Here is a 21344-nt window from a genome sequence, read left to right as displayed (position 1 = left end):
TTAATGGACTGTTCTTAGATCCATTTTTGAAAAACGTAATAGTATATATTCTGCTAGGCATCAGATAGTTTCTTTTTTCATTAAAAATAATTATTTATCCAAAATGATTTAATTTGATGATGTAGCTGGATTTATCTATTTTCTTTCAGTACCTAAATTTTAGTTATGAGTTTAGGTGAGTAAAGCATGAAGGGCCGGAGGAATTGGCTGTAGGACCAGCTGAAGCTGGCTACAAAGATATCTCCTAGTTGAAGTCATTTTCATCTCGTCCTTAGAATATTACTGTAGGCTCACATTGGGCTCCTCTGGCTCATACTCTGCTTCTCTGAATGAGTCCACAGTTTGCCACATTAAACCAAATACATTATAAGAGCATGATGAGAAACAGAGGCTCTGGAGTTAGGCACACTGGAATTCAACCCCAGGGTGCAGTTGTTTGAATTATTAGTAAAAGCCTTTCCATCCCTCAGTTTCCTTACCCATAGAATGGGGATGGGGATGACAACAGACCCTTCCTTATAAGTTCCTTTTGAGACTGTGGGGGAGGTACTCACCGCAGTGCATGGCACATCATAACCCCTTCAATATATGGTAATTATTGATCTTCTTTAAATAAAAGAGAACAGGCTAGTTGGGATTAAATGTTTTTCTTTTACCAAGTTTTATGCTCACATAGACACAATGAATGACCACACCATAGTTTGCGTTCTAGCCCAAAATAAGGGACACGAAGTCTGTTTTGTTCATGGCGTCTCCACAGAGCTCTCAAAAACGAGTTCTTGAAGAAATCGAACTCTTCTTGAAACTGCCATGTCAAAAGGAATCAGAGCAGCTGAGACCATGGAGGCAAGGACTAGTGTCCTCTCAGTGTTGTGAACTGTCCTCTTAGTGGTGAGTCATGTTCATAGGAATCTTCTTCGGAAGCTAGATTTGATTGGAAGGATTGCATTCAGATTGGTTACATTAACCTTGTGTCCCCCAAATCTGTATTTTATTCACAGACATGTTTGTCTATTTCTGGGTTTGAAATTTCACTTGATACTTCACTTGAAGAAGTTTCACTATATTTTTACTTTCTTAAAAGTGATGCTGAAGTAGGTTTTGTAAAGGAATCTTTTTTTTAAGGGAAAAATTTTGCTCTTTTGAAGTCTGTATAGCATACGGTTAATCATCAGTATGACTCAGTATATTTGTATATTTTTAATTTCTACGTATCTGTTACACTGACATTCAGTTCATACCTTTCCCTTCCTTTTTCAGTCCTACACGGATGGGAAGACACAAGTTATGTGTCGGGCCCCAGCTTGGCTCCGGCGTCTATGTGGGCAGCTCCTCTCTGAAAGGTTGATGAGACCCAGTGGTGTTCAGGCAGTAGTCCGGGGCATTTTGGAAGGAGCAGGTGGTAAGAAATAGATGTTTGTTACTTTGGTATCCACTTTCCTTTGAGTCACAGTGAAATATTGGTCTTTAGCATTTGACTGTAAAACCTGATGGAGACTAGACTTTGTGGAGAGTGAGGAGGTTAAACCTTAATGAGCTCCTTTTCCAAAGAAACTCATTTTCTTGCCATTCTTCCAAAAATAGTTGTGATACACTGCTCATGTTGTTGACTAATATTGTCAACTGTTTCAAATAACTTACACAATCAGAGGAAAACATTGCACAAAAAGTTTAAGTAAATCCCTATAGAAAATGTGAAATTCTCTGTGGAAAAGAGTCAGGGTGCTAAGAGTACTTCACCTCAGGACTTAAAATACGAAACAGTTCTCCTGAAGCTGGAGATACCCAAGAGATGCAAACTTTGGGATGAAATTTTATATTCATTTCCACAGTTATATTCCTTTAGTCCTCATTAATAGAAAGAAGGTTCATTATCATGTTAAGTATGGTAGTAGTTTTTAATTTATATTTTTTGATTTTTAAACAAAATCATACATGCACATAATTTAAAGAGTCGATGGGTCTATAAGGCTTTTAGAGAAAAATAGCAGTCCTTGGCAGCATTTCACTCCATTTCCCATCCTCGGAAGCAACCACTTTGATCATTTTTAGCAGGTTTCTTCTGGTATTTACCTCTTTTTTTCTAACTATAATGCGGTTATAGCACTTTCTTAATTTTTCAGTTTTAGGCATCATCTATCAACTCACCATCAGTGAAAAAGGATTTTGTTATCTTTCACAACCCTACCATCATTCACCCAAGCATACTTCTCATCCCCTTAATATAGTCATATCTTTTTTTTTGGTACGCTGGCCTCTCACTGCTGTGGCCTCTCCCGCTGCGGAGCGCAGGCTCAGCGGCCATGGCTCACGGGCCCAGCAGCTCCGCGGCATGTGGGATCCTCCCAGACCAGGGCACGAACCCATGTCCCCTGCATTGGCAGGTGGACTCTCAACTACTGCGCCACCAGGGATGCCCTATAGTCATATCTTAGTTTTGGTTAGATCAATATTCAGTGTTTATACTCTTCTGTGTGATTATTATATACAGCTGAGCTACTGTAGTATACTTTTTTACACACTTTTGTACTTGGAGTTAATAGCTATCTGTTTTGTTTGTCTGCTTAGTTTTGTATGTACTTATCACTAATCTGTTTTCAGACTGTGTCCCAGTTGTTTAAATCTCCTTTTAATACATTCAAATACGTTAGCTATTCTATCCGTTTTATCTTCTTGAAGACATCTCTGTCTCTGAGTCTTCTGTTATTTGGACTAATTACCTCCACAAAGCTGTCATCCTAGGATCTCCCTTCACCTTTTTCCTGGTGATCCCCTTGGCTTTCTTTTGTATTTGGTCCCTTGTCTCCTGTATCCCCTGCACGTTAATTTCCTATTGCTGCTGTAACAAATTACCACAAACTTAATTGCCTTTTGATGGAAATAACATTTAAACTGAGTCCTGAATGCTGAGTAGGAATATGTTCATTGAAGAGTGAGGGAAGACTGTATAGTTAGAGAGGATCCATGTATGAAGGAACTGACATAGGAAAGAACAGTGTTTTTGAGGAAATTTCAGTATGGGTAGAGCAGGGACGGTAGAGAGTGCAGGGAAAGTGGTATGAGATGAGGGAGGGGTGTGAAATGAGGGTGGAGGGGTGGGCAGGAGCCACATCATGGAGGCATTTAGGCCTAGTTCAGGGTTTTGAACTTTATTCTGAGGGCAGTGAGATACCACTGGAGGGTTTTAAGGAGAGAGACAGGATCAAATCTACATTTTAGAAATATATTTCTGGATGTATTGTGAAGAATGGGTTGAGTAAGAGCAGAAGCGGGGAAAACAGTTAAGAAGAAGCAGTCATCTGAGAGATCACAGTGGCTTGGATCAATGCGGTGGCAGTGGAAATGCAGAGAAATGAATGAATATAAGACGTATTTAAGGGGAAGAGTTGCCAGAACTTAATGAAGGGCTAGTTATGTAGGGAGGGGGGAGGAGAGAGAGAATCGATCTTGACTTTCCATTTGTGGGGTGGTCAATGTACCTTGGTCCTGTCAGACAAAAGTGAGGTCAGTGTGGTTGGCAGACATTGGTAGATTTGGTCTGCAGTGGCTGTAATGTTGCCTCCCCAGTTCTGCCTGCAGTGGCTTCTAGGACCAATGAAATGGAAAATTAACAGTTACCTGTGAGAAGTTGTCACATGCAGATAGGTCCTTGCATCTTCTTTTTCCAGAGAAAGCTTAGACTTCACCCAAGGGCATGCAAATTGGGGAGCTTCTATAAGAAACTTAGAACCCTAATTTTGCTACTTATTCATATATGAATATATATATGGTTTATTCTCAATGATTTGAGGCAGTTTATATTTACTTGCATATTTGCCATTTCTGGTGTTCTTCGTTTCTTTGTGTAGATCCAAATTTTAATTCAAATTTCCTTCTGCCTGAAGAACTCTAACCTTTTTTATAGTGCAGATCTACTGGCAATGAATCCCCTTAGCTCTTGTTTGTTTGAAAAAGCCTATTTCACCATCTTTTTTGAAAATATTTTTGCTGGATACAGAATTCTAGGTTGATCGCTTTTTCTTTTAGTGCTTTAAAGATGTTACTCCATTGTCTTCTGGCTTGCATGATTTCTGATGCAAAGTCTACTGTCATTTTTGTCTTTGTTCCTCTGTATCTGATACACCTTTTTTTTCTAGCTGCTTTTAAGATTTTTCTGTTTATCACTGGTTTTTAGAAATTTTATTATGATATGCCTTGGTGTGGGTGGTTTTCTTCATGTTTTTTCTGCTTAAGTTTTCTTAAGCTTCTTGGAGCTGAGGGTTTATAGTTTTCATCATATTTGGAAATTTCTCAGACATTATCTTCAAATATTTTTTTTCTGTCTTCCCTTCTTTTCTCTTTCTGGAATTTGAATTATACCTAATATTATACTTAATATTGTCCTAAAAGACAGTGTTTCTCTGTTGATTTCTTTCAGTCTTTTTCTCTCTGTGTTTCATTTTGGATAATTTCTATTGCTACATGTTCAAGTTTATTAATCTTTTATTCTGCAGTATCTAATCTGCTGATTCCATCTGCCATATTTTTCATTTCAGATTTTTTTTTTTTTTTGGCTGCGCTGCACAGCTTGTGGGATCTTAGTTTCCTGAACACGGATTGAACCTCGGTCCTTGGCACTGAGAGCGCAGAGTCCTAACCACTGGACCGCCAGGGAATTTCCCTCATTTATTAGGTTTTTCATTACTAGAGGTTCAGTTTGGGTCTTTTTAATATCTTCCATTTCTTTCCTCATTATGATCATTCTTTTCTTTACCTTTTTGAAAATAGAGAATAAGTTTATAATAGCTGTTTAATGTCCTTGTCTCCTAATTGTCACCTCTGTTTTTATGTGTCTGTTTTTACTGATTTTTCCTTCTTGTTATGTTCCTTTTTGCTTCTTTGCATACCTAGTAGGTTTTTTAAATTGAGAAGTTATTCACATACCGTAAAATTTACTCTTTTAAAGAGTACAGTTTAATGGTTTTTAGTATATTCACAGAGTTGTGTAACCGTCACCAATATCTAATTCCAAAACATTTTCATCATTCCCCAAAAAAAACCTCTTACCCATTAGCAATCACTCCCCATTCTCCCCTCCTCCAAACCTTTGTAAGCACTAATCTACTTTCCGTCTTGATGGATTTGCCTATTCTAGGTATTTCATCCAAATGGAATCATGCAATATGTGGTCTTTGGTGTCTGGTTTGAGTCACTTAGCATAATGTTATACCATGAATCAGTCCTTTGTTCCTTTTTATGACTGAAAATATTTCACTGAATGGATATGCCTGGTAATTTTTTTTTAAATTTATTTATTTTATTTTTGGCTGCGTTGGGTCTTCGTTGCTGTGCACGGGCTTTCTCTAGTTGCAGCGAGCGGGGGCTACTCATTGAGGTGCATGGGCTTCTCATTGCAGTGGCTTCTTTTGTTGTGGGGCATGGGCTCTAGGCACGTGAGCTTCAGTAGTTGTGGCATGTGGGCTAAGTAGTTGTGGCTCGTGGGCTCTAGAGCTCAGGATCATTAGTTGTGGTGCACGGGCTTAGTTGCTCTGCAGCATGTGGGATCTTCCCGGACCTGGGATTGAACCCATGTTCCCTGCAGGCAGATTCTTAACCACTGCGCCACCAGGGAAGTCCCTTGCCTGGTAATTTTTTTTTTTTTTTTTTTTTGCGGTACGCGAGCCTCTCACTGTTGTGGCCTCTCCCATTGTGGAGCACAGGCTCCGGACGCGCAGGCTCAGCCGCCATGGCTCACGGGCCCGGTCGCTCTGCGGCATGTGGGATCTTCCCGGACCGGGGCATGAACCCGTGTCCCCTGCATCGGCAGGCGGACTCTCAACCACTGCGCCACCAGGGAAGCCCTCCTGGTAATTTTTTAATGTATATTGGATGTTTTAATTTTACCTTGTTGGGTGCTAGATTTTGTTGTATTCCTTTGTTGGGTTTTGTTCTGGGATGCAGTTAATTTTCTTGGAATCAGTTTGAGCCCTTCAATCCTGGCTTTTAAGCCTTGTTACTGTGGGTCTAAAGCAGCCTTTAACCCAAGGTAATTTGGCACCACTACTAAGGTAATACCTTTCTGATATTCTGTATATTAGGAGGCTTTCCCATGCTCACTAATGGGAACATAAACTATTCCAAGCCCTGTGTGAACTGTGGGGATTGTTCCCCCTACTCCTTTCTGTGGTTCTTGCCTTGGGTTTTTTTTCTCACACACATACACAGATCATACTCCATGAAAGACTTGAGAGAGGATTCCCCTGCAGATCTCTGGAGCTCCCTCTTTGTGTAGCTTTCACTTCTCTGGTGTTTTGCCCTGAAAATTCTGTTTTGGTCTCCCTGAACTCTGAACTGTGTTTCTTTAATTCAACAAGGTGGCAGGCTTCGTTTGGGCTCTCCTTAGCTGTGGTGTAGCCTCAAAACTCTCTCTAGGTAATAGACTAGGGTATTCATGGGACTCACTTTTTTGCTTCCATTCTCTTAGGGTTCAGTGTTCTTGGGCTGCTTGTTGTCCAGTGTCTGAAAACCATTGTTTACGTATTTTGTCCCATTTTCTAATCATCTAAGATGGTAAGGTAAATTTGGGACCTGTTACTCCACAGTTTTGGTTTAAGACAGTTTGAGGGCTTCCCTGCTGGCGCAGTGGTTAAGAATCCACCTGCCAGTGCAGGAGTCATGGGTTCGAGTCCTGGTCCAGGAAGATCCCACACACCGCAGAGCAGCTAAGCCTATGCGTGACAGCTACTGAGCCTGCGCTCTAGAGCCCGCAAGCAAGCCACAACTACTGAGCCCATGTGCCACAACTACTGAAGCCTGCATGCCTAGAGCCCGTGCTCTGCAACAGGAGAAGCCACCACAGTGAGAAGCCTGCGCACCACAACGAAGAGTAGCCCCCGCTTGCCACAACTAGAGAAAGCCCGTGTGCAGCAACAAAGACCCAACACAGCCAAAAGAAAAAAAAAAAAAAAAGACACTTTGAAATACATGACGTATATAAAGAGACAGAATAATAATATTAATCATTTAAAAAGTAATAAATACTAAGAAGAAGCTAGTGTTCAAGTCGTATGAATAATATCATTACAATGGTTAAGTGCTGCTTTTTTCTGAGCCTCGCAGAAACCAACATCAAAAGGAAAGTACGGAGGGATAGCTTATCTTACAGAGGAAATTAACAGCTTTCAGTAGGGAAAAAATAGTTTTTACTGTAAATTTTAAGGACCTTCTGTGGTGAACTGCGATGAGTTTTTGATATCTCTATCCATTGCTGACAGCCGGGGCGGCTGGTGGGAGTGATGCTGAGGCCACAGCTGCCGATTGGAAGAAGTGTGACCTGATTGCAAAGATTTTGGCCTCTTGTCCCCAGCAGTCTGTTTCACCAGAGGATTATTATAGAGATATCTGCCCCCAGGTAAATCATTTTGTTTCTTTTGACTGTTTGAGGATTATCTGCTTATTTATAAAAAGAGGACTTTTAATGTTCGTCTGATATTGAGTTAAAAACAATATAATGTTTAAGTTTATTATTCAGTGAGGGGCCTTCTTAATAACTGATTAAAAACCTGTGGGAGAGACTGACCTGTTAGGTTTCAGAACCCCTAACCATTAATAACTGACTAGCTTGCTCTCAGAGCTGGCATATGAAACTACAGTTTCATCATATTCATTATCTTTTCTGTGTTTTTTATTAGTTTTTTAAAAAATAGGTATTTAATAAACAAGGTAAATTAACATGGTACACAATTTAAAAGCACAAAAGAGTAAATGGAAAAGTAAGTCTCCCTCCCGTCTCTGTACCAATTTCTTATTTATTTTGCAGAGGTAGTCTGTGTATCATGTGTATACAACTATATGTGTGTATATCTGTGTATATATTCTAATTTTTATCCAAATGATAACATGCTCCACACACTGTTTTTCAGTTTTGCTTTTCTCACTTAACAGTGTACCTTAGAGATCATTTCATCATTCTTTTTCTTGGGTACATAGGTATTTCATCATATTATGTACCATAATTTATTTAACTAGCTTCCTATTTTTTTAAATAAATAAATAAATTTATTTATTTATTTTTGGCTGCATTGGGTCTTCATTGCTGTGCACGGGCTTTCTCTAGTTGCAGCAAGCAGGGGCTACTCTTTGTTACAGTGTGCAGGCTTGTCATTTTGGTGGCTTCTCTTGTTGTGGAGCATGGGCTCTAGGTGCACAGGCTTCAGTAGTTGTGGCACGTGGGCTCAGTAGTTGTGGCTCGCGGGCTCTAGAGCGCAGGCTCAGTAGTTGTGGCACAGGGGCTTAGTTGCTCCGCGGCATGTGGGATCTTCCCACACCAGGGCTCGAACCCGTGTCCGCTGCATTGGCAGGCGGATTCTTAACCACTGCACCACCAGGGAAGCCCTACCTACCTTCCTATTAATGGACATTTAAGTTGTTTCCATTCTTTTGCTGTTACAAACTATGTTCCAGTTAATATCTATAAATCTTGCCTATGTGCAAGTATTATCACAGGGAAAATTCTTAGAATTGACATTACTGGCTTAAAGGGTATGTGTATTTAAATTTTTGATTGATATTATTTATGTATCTGTTTTCCCACACTTTTGCCTATGCAATGTGTTACAAAACTTTTCTTTGTTAATCTGATTAGGTGAAAGTGTGGAAGGAGTGTTCTTAGTCAGCACTCCCCATGCGTTTAGATGTAAGATATGCCTTTTGGAGTACAGTGTGAAGAAAGTCATTCAGTTGTTATGCTGGTCTGCAGGATTCTCATGGGTAGGCATGCATGGGAACAAATATCACAATGCAAAATCTTATATTGGAAAATATTAAGTATAAATTATCTTACAGGATAAAGTTATCATTTGCAATGATGAGTAAATATTTTCCAAAACTAGTAGCTATAGTTTGGGCACTTAAGGAAATGATAAAATCAAGTCATAGGTTTTAATCTTACTTAGTCTCTCTTTGGCAGTGTCAGAGGTCACATACAGTTTTTGAACAGAAGAGTCTCCTGTCTACAAAAAGTACAAGAGTCAGTTTTAAGCCAGGAACAGAATGTGCTTTTCAGTTGGGTGCTTAAACTCAAGCACGAGAAATCAGTGTTTATTTTTGAGAATAAAGTAGACTTTTGTTCAGAACTGACAGGCTCTTCAGATTCTGAATATATTTATACACCTTGACCCCATAATTGCTATTTATCATAGCAAAATTTTGGGGAAAAACTGAATATCTGGAAATAATATTTTTGAGGAATTTATAACAGTATGAGAAGGTTTCAGCAATACACAAAACTGAATATTAAGTATGGCCTTAATTGAAAAGAAAAAAGAATTATACAGGAAACATAGTGGAAAAAAATACACCCAAAATGTTTATAGTAATTTGGGAAGATTTAATTTTCTTCTTAAAAATGTATTCTCCAAATTTCCTACAATGAGCACGTATTTTATAAATCTGATAAAATTTTTTAATAAAAACACAGCTCCTTCAGTTCTCATACCCTTTGACACTGGGTTGTTAAATTAAAAAAAAAAACTTCTATTGGATCAGTGTTACTGCAGTAAATTTATTTTTTGCCGTAAAGAAATTAATGTGTTGTCTTCTTAGTTAATGTAATGCTTCTTGCAAAGAGCCTGGTATTTACTTCATGTAATTTTTCTTTTAGATTTTGGATTTATTTCACTTTCAAGATAAATTGACAGGACTACAATTTCAGAGAGTTGCCACCACTACCTTTATAACTATGTCAAGAGAACAGCCACAACTGGCAGCAAAGTACTTACTTCAGCCAGTGTTAGCTCCTCTTCATCGATGTTTAAATACAGCAGGTAAAGAAGGAAGTCTGGTGGTTCGCTGTCCCTCTAAAGGACCTTCTTCCGTGTTTTGGATTTAAATAACTTAAGTCTATGGTAGTTCATTGTCTTTAATTTTACTTTTTGTTCCCCCAATTTTTTGTTTTGAAAAATCCACATCATAAAAGTTCTAAGAAGAATGCAGTGTCCTACCCCTATATACTTCACATAGTTAACATTTTGACATGTTCACTTTCTCTTTCTCTCTTCCTACACACATACGTATTTTTTTTCTGAAGCATTTGAGAGTTAGTTGCAGATGTCGAATATACAGACTTTATTCAAATCTTTTATTTGTCTCAAGAATTTCCTTTATAGCTGTTTTTTAAAAATTACATTGCATTTACTTGTTATGTCTTTTTAGTTTTCTGTAATGTAGAATAGATCCCTAATAGTCTTTCACTCTGACACTTTTGAAGCCCAGGTTATAGAATGTTCTTCAATTTGTATTTGTCTCATTGTTTCCTCTTGATTAGATCCAGGTTAACATTTTGGCAGGAGTACTACATATGAGGTTTTTTTTTTTTTTAGTCCATCAGATTAGGGGCACATGTTATTAGTTTATTCCATTATTAGTGATGTTAAATTTGACTGTTTGATTAAAGTGGTGGCAACCAGATTTCTCCACTGTAAAAATACCTTCCTCCCTTTGTAATTAATAATAATCTGTGGGATGATAGATGTATGAGACAGTGTGAATATCCTGTTTCCCAACAGTCCTTCATACTGTGGTTTAGTATCCACTGATGATTTTTGCTCATAAAATGGTGACTTTCTATTTTTTTTATTGTTTCTAATTTGTTAGTTGGTATTCTTCTGTAAGGAAGAGCTTTTCTTTTCTCCTTGCCTCATCTCTTTTTAAAAGAATAATTATTTAAGTATCAATACACATTCATAGATTCTTTTTTTATTCAGTGGGTGACTGAACATTCCTATCATTCATTTTGAAGCTTAAATTTTCCCAGATTTGGCCAGTTTTAATGTGTTAAAAGATTGACATTTTCAGCACTTCCCGCAGTGTGTGTTCATGCTTTATTGAGATTAATGCTGGGATACAGAGTATCATTTCAGCATTCTTAGTGAGTAAAAAAAAAACCTTTCCATATAGTCTTTTCTGAGGTTAAAAATAAAGAGAAAAATTGATGTTGTGGTTAAGCCCAATTTAGTTCTGTTGTAGACTTTGTATAAAAGTCATTTACAGTGTAAATTTTTCTGAGTGTGTTTAGAGGGGTTTAGGTGGGTGAGAATGGAGAAAATCTAATTCTTGTGCATAGTAAGCACGAGATTGAGCTTTGGTGGAGTGAAATTTGTGATTATTCAGACATGATAAACGTATTTGAATAAATAATTAAAATTCCTTTATACATTTAATAAAAATCTAGTCTAGAATTAGTATTTCTTCAAAAAATGATTCAAAAAATGAAGTATTATTTCTGTTGGCCCTTGTCATTAAGGCCTAGCATTTATATCTAATTTCATGTGTTAAGACTATACCTCAATACTAATCTATTTATCTTCTTGTTCTGTGACTGACTAGGTGTTTCCTTTAGTCTGGAGTGTGTTCTCAAAGTGTGGTCCCAGGACTAGCAGCATCAGCATCACCTGGGAATTTATTAGAAATACAACTTCTTGGGCTCCACCACAGACCTACTGAATTAGAAACTCTGATGTGGGACCCAACACTGTTTTAAAAGGCCCTTTTGGTAATTCAAGTGTGTGTTCAAGTTTGACCCCTGGTCTAGAGCACTGTGCTTGGGACGCCTAGATTCAGTCCAGTTGTGGGTCAATTATTTTTGTCCTGGGCCTTGTTCATTCATTCAAAGAATATTTATTGGACACCTATTTACCCTGCATTTTCATGTGTTAGGTTATATCTGTAACCAGCTACATGTTTTGCGTATACAATCTATTGATAACAAAAAGAATTGGGTAAGAATATGACTGATCTTATATATATACCCCATCATTGCCCCTGGAAAAACAATCTCTAAAGTATAAGCTTTCTTATTTTGTTTTTCATATTGCATCACATTTTTAGGACTATGTGGCAATTATGATGAATTATCATATTTTATCAATTCCAAGATGCACTTTTTATCATTAAAAAAAAATTTTATTTTCGAAATCTTTTTCACATTTTAGCAACTCTAATTGCCCATCTCACGATCATTGTTGGCCAGGTAGCAATTGTGGCATTGTTGTGCCTGCAAATGAGCGTTAAAATTTGTAGAATGGATGTCAGTGACTTAGAAGAAAATCTTGAAGACAATAGTAAAGTGGAGGACTCTTAAGGATATCACATCACTGTACTCTGTGGCACAGAGAACGATATATTACGGCAAAACACAGATAACCGGTAATGGTGTTGAAATGTTTCAGAAGAGTTGGACACTTAATGTGCAGTTTTAATTCCTTATCCTGTTTATTCCAATTATTTAGCTTGTATCAAGAATGATAGGGAATTCCCTGGCAGTCCAGTGGTTAGGGCTTCGTACTTCCACTACATGGGACACAGGGTCGACCCCTGGTCGGGGAACTAACATCCTGCATGCTGCATGGAGTGGACAAAGGAAAAAAAAAATGACATATAACAATACTGTATAAAATAAATCTAGGAGAGTTCTCTTAATACTTTTTTTAAAAAGCTCTGTTCTAAAACTTTTTTTTTTTTGGCCACACCAAGCAGCATGTGGGATCTTGGTTCCCTGACAAGGGATTGAACCTGTACCCCCTGCAGTGGAAGCTCGGAGTGTTAACCACTGGACCGCCGGGGAAGTCCCTTAAAACTTTTTAAAGGGAAATTTTCAAACACATGTACAGAGAATAGTATAATGAACACCTGTGTACCAGTCACCCAGACACAACCATTGATTCTGCCATTTTCACTTAATTTAATGTCCAACTTTTCATTCATTAATTTAAAATTAAAATCCCAAGTGATAATGTTTCATAGGTTACTTGGCAGTGTTTTTTTCTTTCTTAGTGATACATAAAATAACAATGCATGTTTATAATCAATGAAACATTCTGTGAAATATTGTATTTGAATGATACTGTATTGTAACTATGTTGATTTTCTAATTTTAGCTGTTACTTCCTGAACTTTCTAGTAAAACTTTTTTCCTTAGGCCCAGCTTCTTCTATTCAATGAGGTGCTGAGTGTGGGTAATTTTGTTTTTTTTCCTTAGAGGTTTCAGAGAGTGACATGGTGCCAGGGACCATTTTGGTGACAGAAGAAGAACTTAGTAGATGTATTGAGGATGTATATAAGGTTGGTAATTTGAGTCACTAGTGTTTTCAGTTAATATTTGTACTTAGTCTTTTAAAATAATTTTGCCTTTTAAACTGGTACTTCAAGAATTGGAATAACTAATCTTAAATTCCAAACCATCAAAATCTTTTTACCTTGAAAACTGGAAACTGTAAGTTGTTAGTGAAAAAACTGATACATTTTGAAACTCTGTCAATTTCATCATTTACTCTGAATCTTAAACAGTTCAGATTCTCTAAGTGACACATGCCACTGATGAAAGTGTGTCTTTGAAGGAATTGACAAAGGAATTTGCAATACTGTAGGCTTCCTAAAATTTACTGTATGATAATATTGAATCTACTTTATAATTTTTTAATAGAATCATCATCATAAAGAAGTTGGAATAAATGAGTCATAGAAATGACTTCCGAAATATATACTGAAAATGAAAAAATATTTATATAAATTATATGTTCTCTATGATTGCAATCTTATAAATATATATGAAATACATATTTTTAGACAAAAATGAAATCCATTGTGTTAAGCCCAGATGGCACTGGGGTAAATATTCTTCTTTAAAGTTTATTTCAATACATTTTTTAAAAATTTATTGATTTATTTTTGGCTGCATTGGGTCTTCGTTGCTGTGCGCAGGCTTTCTCTAGTTGCGGTGAGCGGGGGCTACTCTTCGTTGCAGTGTGTGGGCTTCTCATTGCGGTGGCTTCTCTTGTTGAGGAGCACGGGCTCTAGGTGCACGGGTTTCAGTAGTCGTGGCATGCGGGCTCAGTGTTTGTGGCTCGCGGGCTCTAGAGCACAGGCTCAGTAGTTGTGGCACATGGGCTTAGTTGCTCTGTGGCATGTGGGATCTTCCCGGACCAGGACTCGAACTCGTGTCCCCTGCATTGGCAGGTGGATTCTTAACCACTGCGCCACCAGGGAAGTCCCTCAATACATTTATAATAATATTTTACTATTAAAAACATTTACAAGAATAAACAGCTTTTAGAATTATATTTCATGTAAAAAGGTACAGCCACTTTGGGAATATATTGTTTGGCAGTTCCTTAAAAAGTTAAACATAGAGTTATCATATGACTCAACAATTCCACTCTTAGTTATAGAGAAGTGAAAACATACTCATACAAAACCTGTACACAAATGTTCATAGCATCATTATTCATAATAGCCAAAATGTGGAAACAACTGAGATGTCTGTCAACTGATGAATGAATTAACAAATGTGATATGTTCATATAATGGAATATTTTTCATCTGTAAAAAGGAATAAAGTATGGATACACGTTTCAACATGGATGAACACTTTTTTTTTTCCTATTTAGGTATATCTTAACGTAAACTGCAGTATAGTGTACAAAAGGGAATGCTAAGTACATATTAAATACAGATGAAAAGAATCTGTTGCTAATCACTCTGTGTACCTAGGTGTACAGTGGCCCTGGGGCCACAGTTCATGGTTTCTGTAATGTTCTTAAATTTATATTTCATTAGTGTTCTTGGCAGTGTCTAATTTTTGCCGATCCTAGTTGGTCATTGGTTTTACCAGTAACTTGAAGCACTTGTAGGGGAGCAAGCACTGTCAGTGTTGCCGTCCCCTCGTTGCCACACCCTCCCCTATGTTTGCATCTTTGGCCTCTTCAGCCGGCTGGTTCTTGGCAGGAAGCTTAAGCCCCTTGTTCATTCTGTGAGGGCCCTTTGATTATAACCGGATACTACCATCTATAAGTCCACGTAGACAGGCACCCGAGACTCGTCACCACACACTGAAGGGGTGATTGGAAGAGACCTCACAGTCAGCCCCTCTGAGTTGGGGAAACTCCCCATCCCTTGGGACCCTCCCCATCCCTTGCGACCCTGGTGAGCCACATGGAACTGGTCTGCCAAGGGCCACAGGAGGGGACCACTGTCATTCTGCCCACTAACACTGAGGAAAGTTGGTGATGCTGCTTCTGTTTAATGCACAGAGGCAAATGGATAAACAGTTTAAAATTATGATTTTTTTAATGTTTAAAGAAGCTAGACACAAAAGACCACCCATTGTATGATTCCATTTAAATGAAATGTTCAGAATAGGCAAATTCATGGGCACAGAAAGTAGATTAGTGATTGCTAGTGGCTGAGGCTGGGGAGTTGGGAGTGGCTGATAGTGGGAATGAGGTTTCTTTCTGAGGTAAGGAAGATGTTCTGGAATTAGATAGTGGTGATGGTTGTGCAATTTTGTGAATATAATAAGAACCACTGAACTGTACATTTTAGAGAGTGAATTTTATGGTATGTGAATTATATTTCAATACTTAAAAAATTTCTATTCCACATTTCTTATTTCTTTTCTATGGCAGTAAATTAAACGTTTTAGAGTAAATTTTTTTTTTTTTTTTTTTTTTTTTTGCGGTACATGGGCCTCTCACTGTTGTGGCCTCTCCCGTTGCGGAGCACAGGCTCCGGACACGCAGGCTCAGCGGCCATGGCTCACGGGCCCAGCCGCTCCACAGCATGTGGGATCTTCCTGGACTGGGGCTCGAACCCGTGTCGCCTGCATCGGCAGGCGGACTGTCAACCACTGCGCCACCAGGGAAGCCCTAGAGTAAATTTTTAAATTTTAGTTTGTTATGAAATGGTTCAAACAAACCAAATAAAAAATGAAGAATAAAACACTCATGTACCCACCACTCAGCTTAAAAAATTACACATTACCAATTCAGTTGAAATCCTCTGTGAACCCATCTCTGATCACATTTCCCTTGCTCCTCACCCAATGGGAACCACGATCCTAAATTTGTATTTATTATTCCTTAATCTGTTTTTAGTATTGTTGTGCATGATTTTAAATTTTATTTAAATGGCATTGTAATATATCTAACTTTAATCCTTTCATTTCTACTGCCAGATATTATTCTGTTTTATGACTATATCATCATTTATTTGTTTATTCTTCTCTTGGTAGACATTTGAGTTTTTTTCAGGGAGTTTTGTCTATCTGTTAGGTGCATTGTGGTTTTGGTTAGCAGTTAGTTCTCTTATTACTAGTGACGTTGAACTTTTTTTGTCTTTTGGTTCATTCATATATTCTCTTCTTTAACTTGCCTGTTCATTTGTTTTTTACCCATTTTAATACTTGAGTTATTTGCCTCTTTAAAATATTTTTAAAATAAATCTTTTTTTAATAAAACAGCCTTATTGAAATAGACTTTACAGATCAAAAAATAATGTTTTAAGTATACAATTCAGTGCTTTTTCAGGAAATTTACAGAGTTGTGAAACTATCACCACCTTACAGTTTTAGAACATTTCCATCACCCCAAAAAGATCCATTGTGCCTATTTATAGTCACTCCTTGGTCCCACACCTAATCCCCAGGCAACTACTAACCTGCTCTGTATCTCTATGGATTTGCCTTTTGTGGATATTTTATATGAGGGACTCATGCAATAAGTGTTCTTTTGTGACTGGCTTCTCCCTCTTAGCATCATGTTTCTGAGGTTCATCCAGGTTGTTGCATGTATCAATATTTTGTCCCTTTTTATTGTAAGTAATATTTCATTTTATGAATATATACATATTTTGTTTATTTGTCATCAGTTGATGGACATTTGGATGTAGAGTAAATCTTTTTTAGACAACTTCATGAGATATATTTTATGTGCCGTACATTTACCCATTTACAGTGTGTGAATCAGTGGCCTTTTAGTATATTCACAGATTTGTGCAGCTGTCATCACATTCAACTTTAGGACATTTCATTACCCCAAAAGAAACCCACACCACTCCCCACATCCCAGCGTTAGGCAGCCACTAATCTACTTTCTGTCTCTATAGATTAGCCTATTCTGAACATTGCATATAAATGGAGTCATACAATATGTAGTCTTTTGTGATTAGCTTCTTTCACTTAACATGATGCTTTAAAGGTTCATCTCGATTGTAGCATGAAGCAGTACTTCACTCCTTTTTATTGCTGAATAGTATTCTGTTATAAGTATTTACCATATTTTGTTTATCCATTCACCATTTGATGGACATTTGGGTTCTACATTTGGGCTATTATGAATAATGCTGCTATGGACATTTGTGTACAAGTTATTTGTGTACATATGTTTTCATTTCTTCTGGGTATATACCTGGGAGTGGAATTGCTGGATCATATGGTAACTCTATGTTTAACCATTTGAGGTACTGTCAGATCATTTTCAAAGGGGTTGCACCATTTTACTTTGCCCCCAGCAGTGTATGAGGGTGTAAAGTAAATCTTAAATCATGTTCTTTCAGATAAGAAAGAGCTTTTGTTCTGGTTTGGTTTAAGCTTTATGTATGATACTAATAAATTTGTAGATATAAATATATGCTGCTTAAAAATTCAAAACTCATTCTCAGTAGCACTCACTTTTTACTAAAAGTTGGGTATTTACTACCCTTTAATTTTGCTGTTAAAAAAACCAGAGTACACCCTTTACAATGTTGACCTGGCACACAAGTGTAGAATTAAATTGTTCATAGATAAAACAGGACCTGATGACTTAGTGGCTATAATGCTGTTTTTATTTTTTAACGCTTCATTTTAGAGACTTACGAAAAGAAAGTTCTTATATCTTGTTCTACCTGTTGGTAGGCAGGGACTTTTCAGATAATGTGAAGACAAGGAATTATACAGAACAATCTAGAAAGCAAACTTTCTGAATTAGAGAATAAAGCCCAAATAACTTTTAGAAAGGTTATCTTCAGTCATGTTCCATCTAAGAAATATCATGATGAAAAATTGTAAAATAGCCAGGTGTGGAATGTTAGAAAGACTTGAAAGTGCTGGTAGGAGTAGGACTAATTTTGTCTAAACTTTGGTACAAACCCCTCATAGTGTTAGGTGGATGTCAATAAATTGCTTTTAGGAGGAAAGGAAAGCAAAACAACTTCTTTCTGGCAAGTGAATTAGCCTCTAAAAATCAGAGAGATTGAGAAATAGTCCTTGCCATTTCTCCTATTGTTGCCCCCCATAAGGCGGGAAAAACCCTCATTGTTCGGTGAACAGTTTAATGAATTAAAAACCTCCTGGAGAGACAAGCAAAACATTAGTTTGCTGTAGACACTTGGTTTTGCACAAGGGCTGGGACTGTCTTGAAAGCAGGAAGGGGTGTAGAAGTTTATTCTCTCTACAAGGTTTTGGCAGCTCAGCTGCAGAGGGAAAACAGAGGAAATGTGTACGTTGGAGGAAAATGGTAAACATTGTGTAGAATTTAGCAACAAAGAGTATGTTGTCTTTATTAACTTTCTGCTAATACTAAATTATAGAGTACAGCTCAAAGGCAGGAAATAAGGAAAACATCTGGGATGGTTGAATTGATCCAGCAACTCACTCGGTAACAAGAGGGTACAAGAGGGTGTTTTAATTTTAGAGAGGCATTTGGGAACATTTCCAGCTCTGGTGTTCTCTCTCTCTCTCTCCTTTTCTTTTTAACAGATTTATTGAGATGGAACTCACATACCTCACAATTCACCCATTTAAGTGCTCAGTTCAGTGTTTTTGGTATTTCACAGTGTTGTGCAACCATCACCACAATCTAATTTTAGAATATTTTTATCCCTCCTGAAAGGACTCCATACTTATTAGCTGTAACCTCCCATCCTCTCCACTTTGCCCCCAGCCCTAGGCAACCACTAATATACTTTCTGTCTCTGTAGATTTGCCTATTCTGGACATTTTATATAAATGAAATCATATAATATGTGGTCTTTTGTAGTTGGCTCTTCAGTGTTTTTAAGATTCATCCGTATTTTATCATGAAGCAGTACTTCATACCTTTTAATGCCAAATGGTGTTCTGTTCTATGGTTATATCACATTTTGTTACCTATTTATCAGCTGATGGAAATTTGTGTTGTTTCCACATTTTGGAGTGTTATGAACAGTGTTGCTGTGGACATTCATGTACAGGTTTTTGTGTGTATGTATGTTGTCATTTCTCTTCGGTGTATACATAGGAGTGGAATTGCTGGATCATATGGTAACTCTATGTTTAACCTTTTGAGGTACTGCCAGATCATTTTCTAAAGTGGCCACACCATTCTACATTCCCACCAGCAATATATGATAATTCCAGTTTATCCAGATTATGGTCAACGTTTGTTATCATCCTTTTTTAAAAAATAGCCTTCCTAGTGGGAGTAAAGTAATATCTCCTTGTGGCTTTGATTTACATTTCCCTAATGACTAATGATGTTGAACAGCCTGTCATGTGCTTATTGGCCATTTGGATGTCTTCCTTGGAGAAATTTCTGTTAAGAACCTTTGCCCATTTTTATTTTTTAAAAATTTTTAAAAATTAATTTTATTTATTTATTTTTGGCTGCATTGGGCCTTCGTTGTTACGCACGGGCTTTCTCTAGTTGTGGTGAGCGGGGGCTACTCTTTGTTGCGGTGCATGGGCTTCTCATTGCGGTGGCTCCTCTTGTTGCAGAGCACGGGCTCTAGGCGCCAGGCTTCAGTCGTTGTGGCACACGAGCTCAGTAGTTGTGGCTCACAGGCTCTAGAGCACAGGCTCAGTAGTTGTGGTGCACGGGCTTAGTTGCTCTGCAGCATGTGGGATCCTCCTGGGCCAGGGCTCAAACCCGTGTCCCCTGCATTGGCAGGCGGATTCTTAACCACTGCACCACCAAGGAAGCCCCTTTTGCCTATTTTTAAATTGGGTTGTCTTTTTATCATTGGTGGGTTGTGGGATTGGACTCACTCTGACCAGCAGCTTTCTCTAAAGAAATCCTCCTCATCAGTCTCTTCTCAGCCTCCACACCTTTGATCTTCTCTACCCTCTTTCTGAATGAGGAGTTTTTATAGTCTTGATCTCATCATAGTCTGGTGTCTTACTTTGGAGTTTTAAGTCTATTTTATCTTGGTGCTTCACTTGACATTTCCAATTTAACACCCCATGTCACCTGTGTTATGACAGCTGTCCATCTGGCTGCCTTCTCAGTCTAACTGCAGAGCCCCTTAGTCCTCAGAGCCAGTTTCTTCTTTGCTTTATACACAGTCCTGGTCAGACTGGTTATCTGATTTTTAAGACCATAGCAGAATTAGAAGTAACAAATTAGAAGTTAGTTAGACTAACTAAGGCACAATGACAGGAGCAGAGAGGACCAAGCAAAGAGACAGAAAAAATACCCCCAAAGGGCATAATCAGTTGAAAAGCAAAGTATGTTGGGACCACTGTGTTCAGTATACTTTGTTTAAGAAGGAAGGGATTGCATATAATTCATTTTAGAAATATTTCCTTCCAAAATTGTTAAAATATAAGTACATTTTGGTATTTAAAGGAATAAACTCTCAGCTCTCTGAATGAAAATTTTATGGCAGGAACAATGACAAGGGAAGGGCTTTTTACACTTGCATCCTTCACATACAGCAGGGAATAGAGCAGTGTGGCTCTGGTGGGCCAGGTGGAAAGTTCTCAGCAGTACAGGTATATATACAAATGCTAGTCGAATTGAAATGAAAACTTGGCATAGCCACTTGTACTTCATCTGCATAAATAATTCTTGTCATTTCTATGTGTGTACCTTATTTCTGGTAAAATTATGTAAGCCAAAAAGGGCATATGCTGCTCAAATAGCTTTTAGTCCAGTGGCTTCCCATTCTGTCTCCTTTGCCTCTGAGTGTCTGGGACCTAATCTCTAGAATGTTTATATTCTTTTGTCCTCCCTGGTATGAGAGGGAGTCGTGTTTTTTTCTTTGCCTACAGAGGTGAAGAGAGGCCCATATTGCATAGAGACTGGTTCTGGGTAGGGCAGGGTAAAAGAATTCCAGTTCTTTCTGATTTGGATATTTTCTTGCTCTTAAGAGGAATGGCCAGAATTCGACAGTGGGGGTGGAGAGATGTTGCCTTTTAGTATTCCTCACAGTACTTGCCCAAGACTCCCTAAAGGCAGAAGAAATTTTAGGATAGGAAAGGCTAGAAGGTACCTAATGAGTTTATTTTCTACATTCTCATTTCCATTTTCGCTCTCTGTTTCCAGGTTTAGGAAATCTTGACCTTGATTATTCACGTCTTTTCCCCCCATCTAATCTTTTTTTTTTTTTCCCCCATCTAATCTTAATGAATTTCTAAATAAAGTTTCTCTGTCAGATTGACCAGTTGACTCCTCCTTCCGAATTTTTAATTATTTGTGTAGAGTAAATTAGAATAATACAATCTTAGAGCTGGAAGGAACTTTAGAAATAATTTAGTATAATCCTTCATTTTTTTAAATAGACTTTATTTTTTA

At 37.8% G+C, this 21344-nt stretch overlaps 1 protein-coding gene across 1 annotated transcript in view; it reads left to right on the top strand.

Moving 5' to 3' along the window:
* Positions 1 to 21344, top strand: part of TANGO6 (transport and golgi organization 6 homolog) — a 176201-nt gene that overhangs the window by 15728 nt on the left and 139129 nt on the right. The window contains exons 4-7 of the mRNA XM_082862666.1: positions 1261 to 1402; positions 7254 to 7390; positions 9641 to 9803; positions 13016 to 13098. Coding sequence (XP_082718792.1) covers positions 1261 to 1402; positions 7254 to 7390; positions 9641 to 9803; positions 13016 to 13098 — 525 coding nt within the window. The remainder of the gene's footprint in view (positions 1 to 1260; positions 1403 to 7253; positions 7391 to 9640; positions 9804 to 13015; positions 13099 to 21344) is intronic.

The sequence above is a fragment of the Leucopleurus acutus genome, assembly GCF_964270905.1.
Source record: "Leucopleurus acutus genome assembly, chromosome: 20".
Taxonomy (NCBI): Eukaryota; Metazoa; Chordata; class Mammalia; order Artiodactyla; family Delphinidae; genus Leucopleurus; species Leucopleurus acutus.
This window is presented reverse-complemented; position numbering and strand designations above follow the sequence as displayed.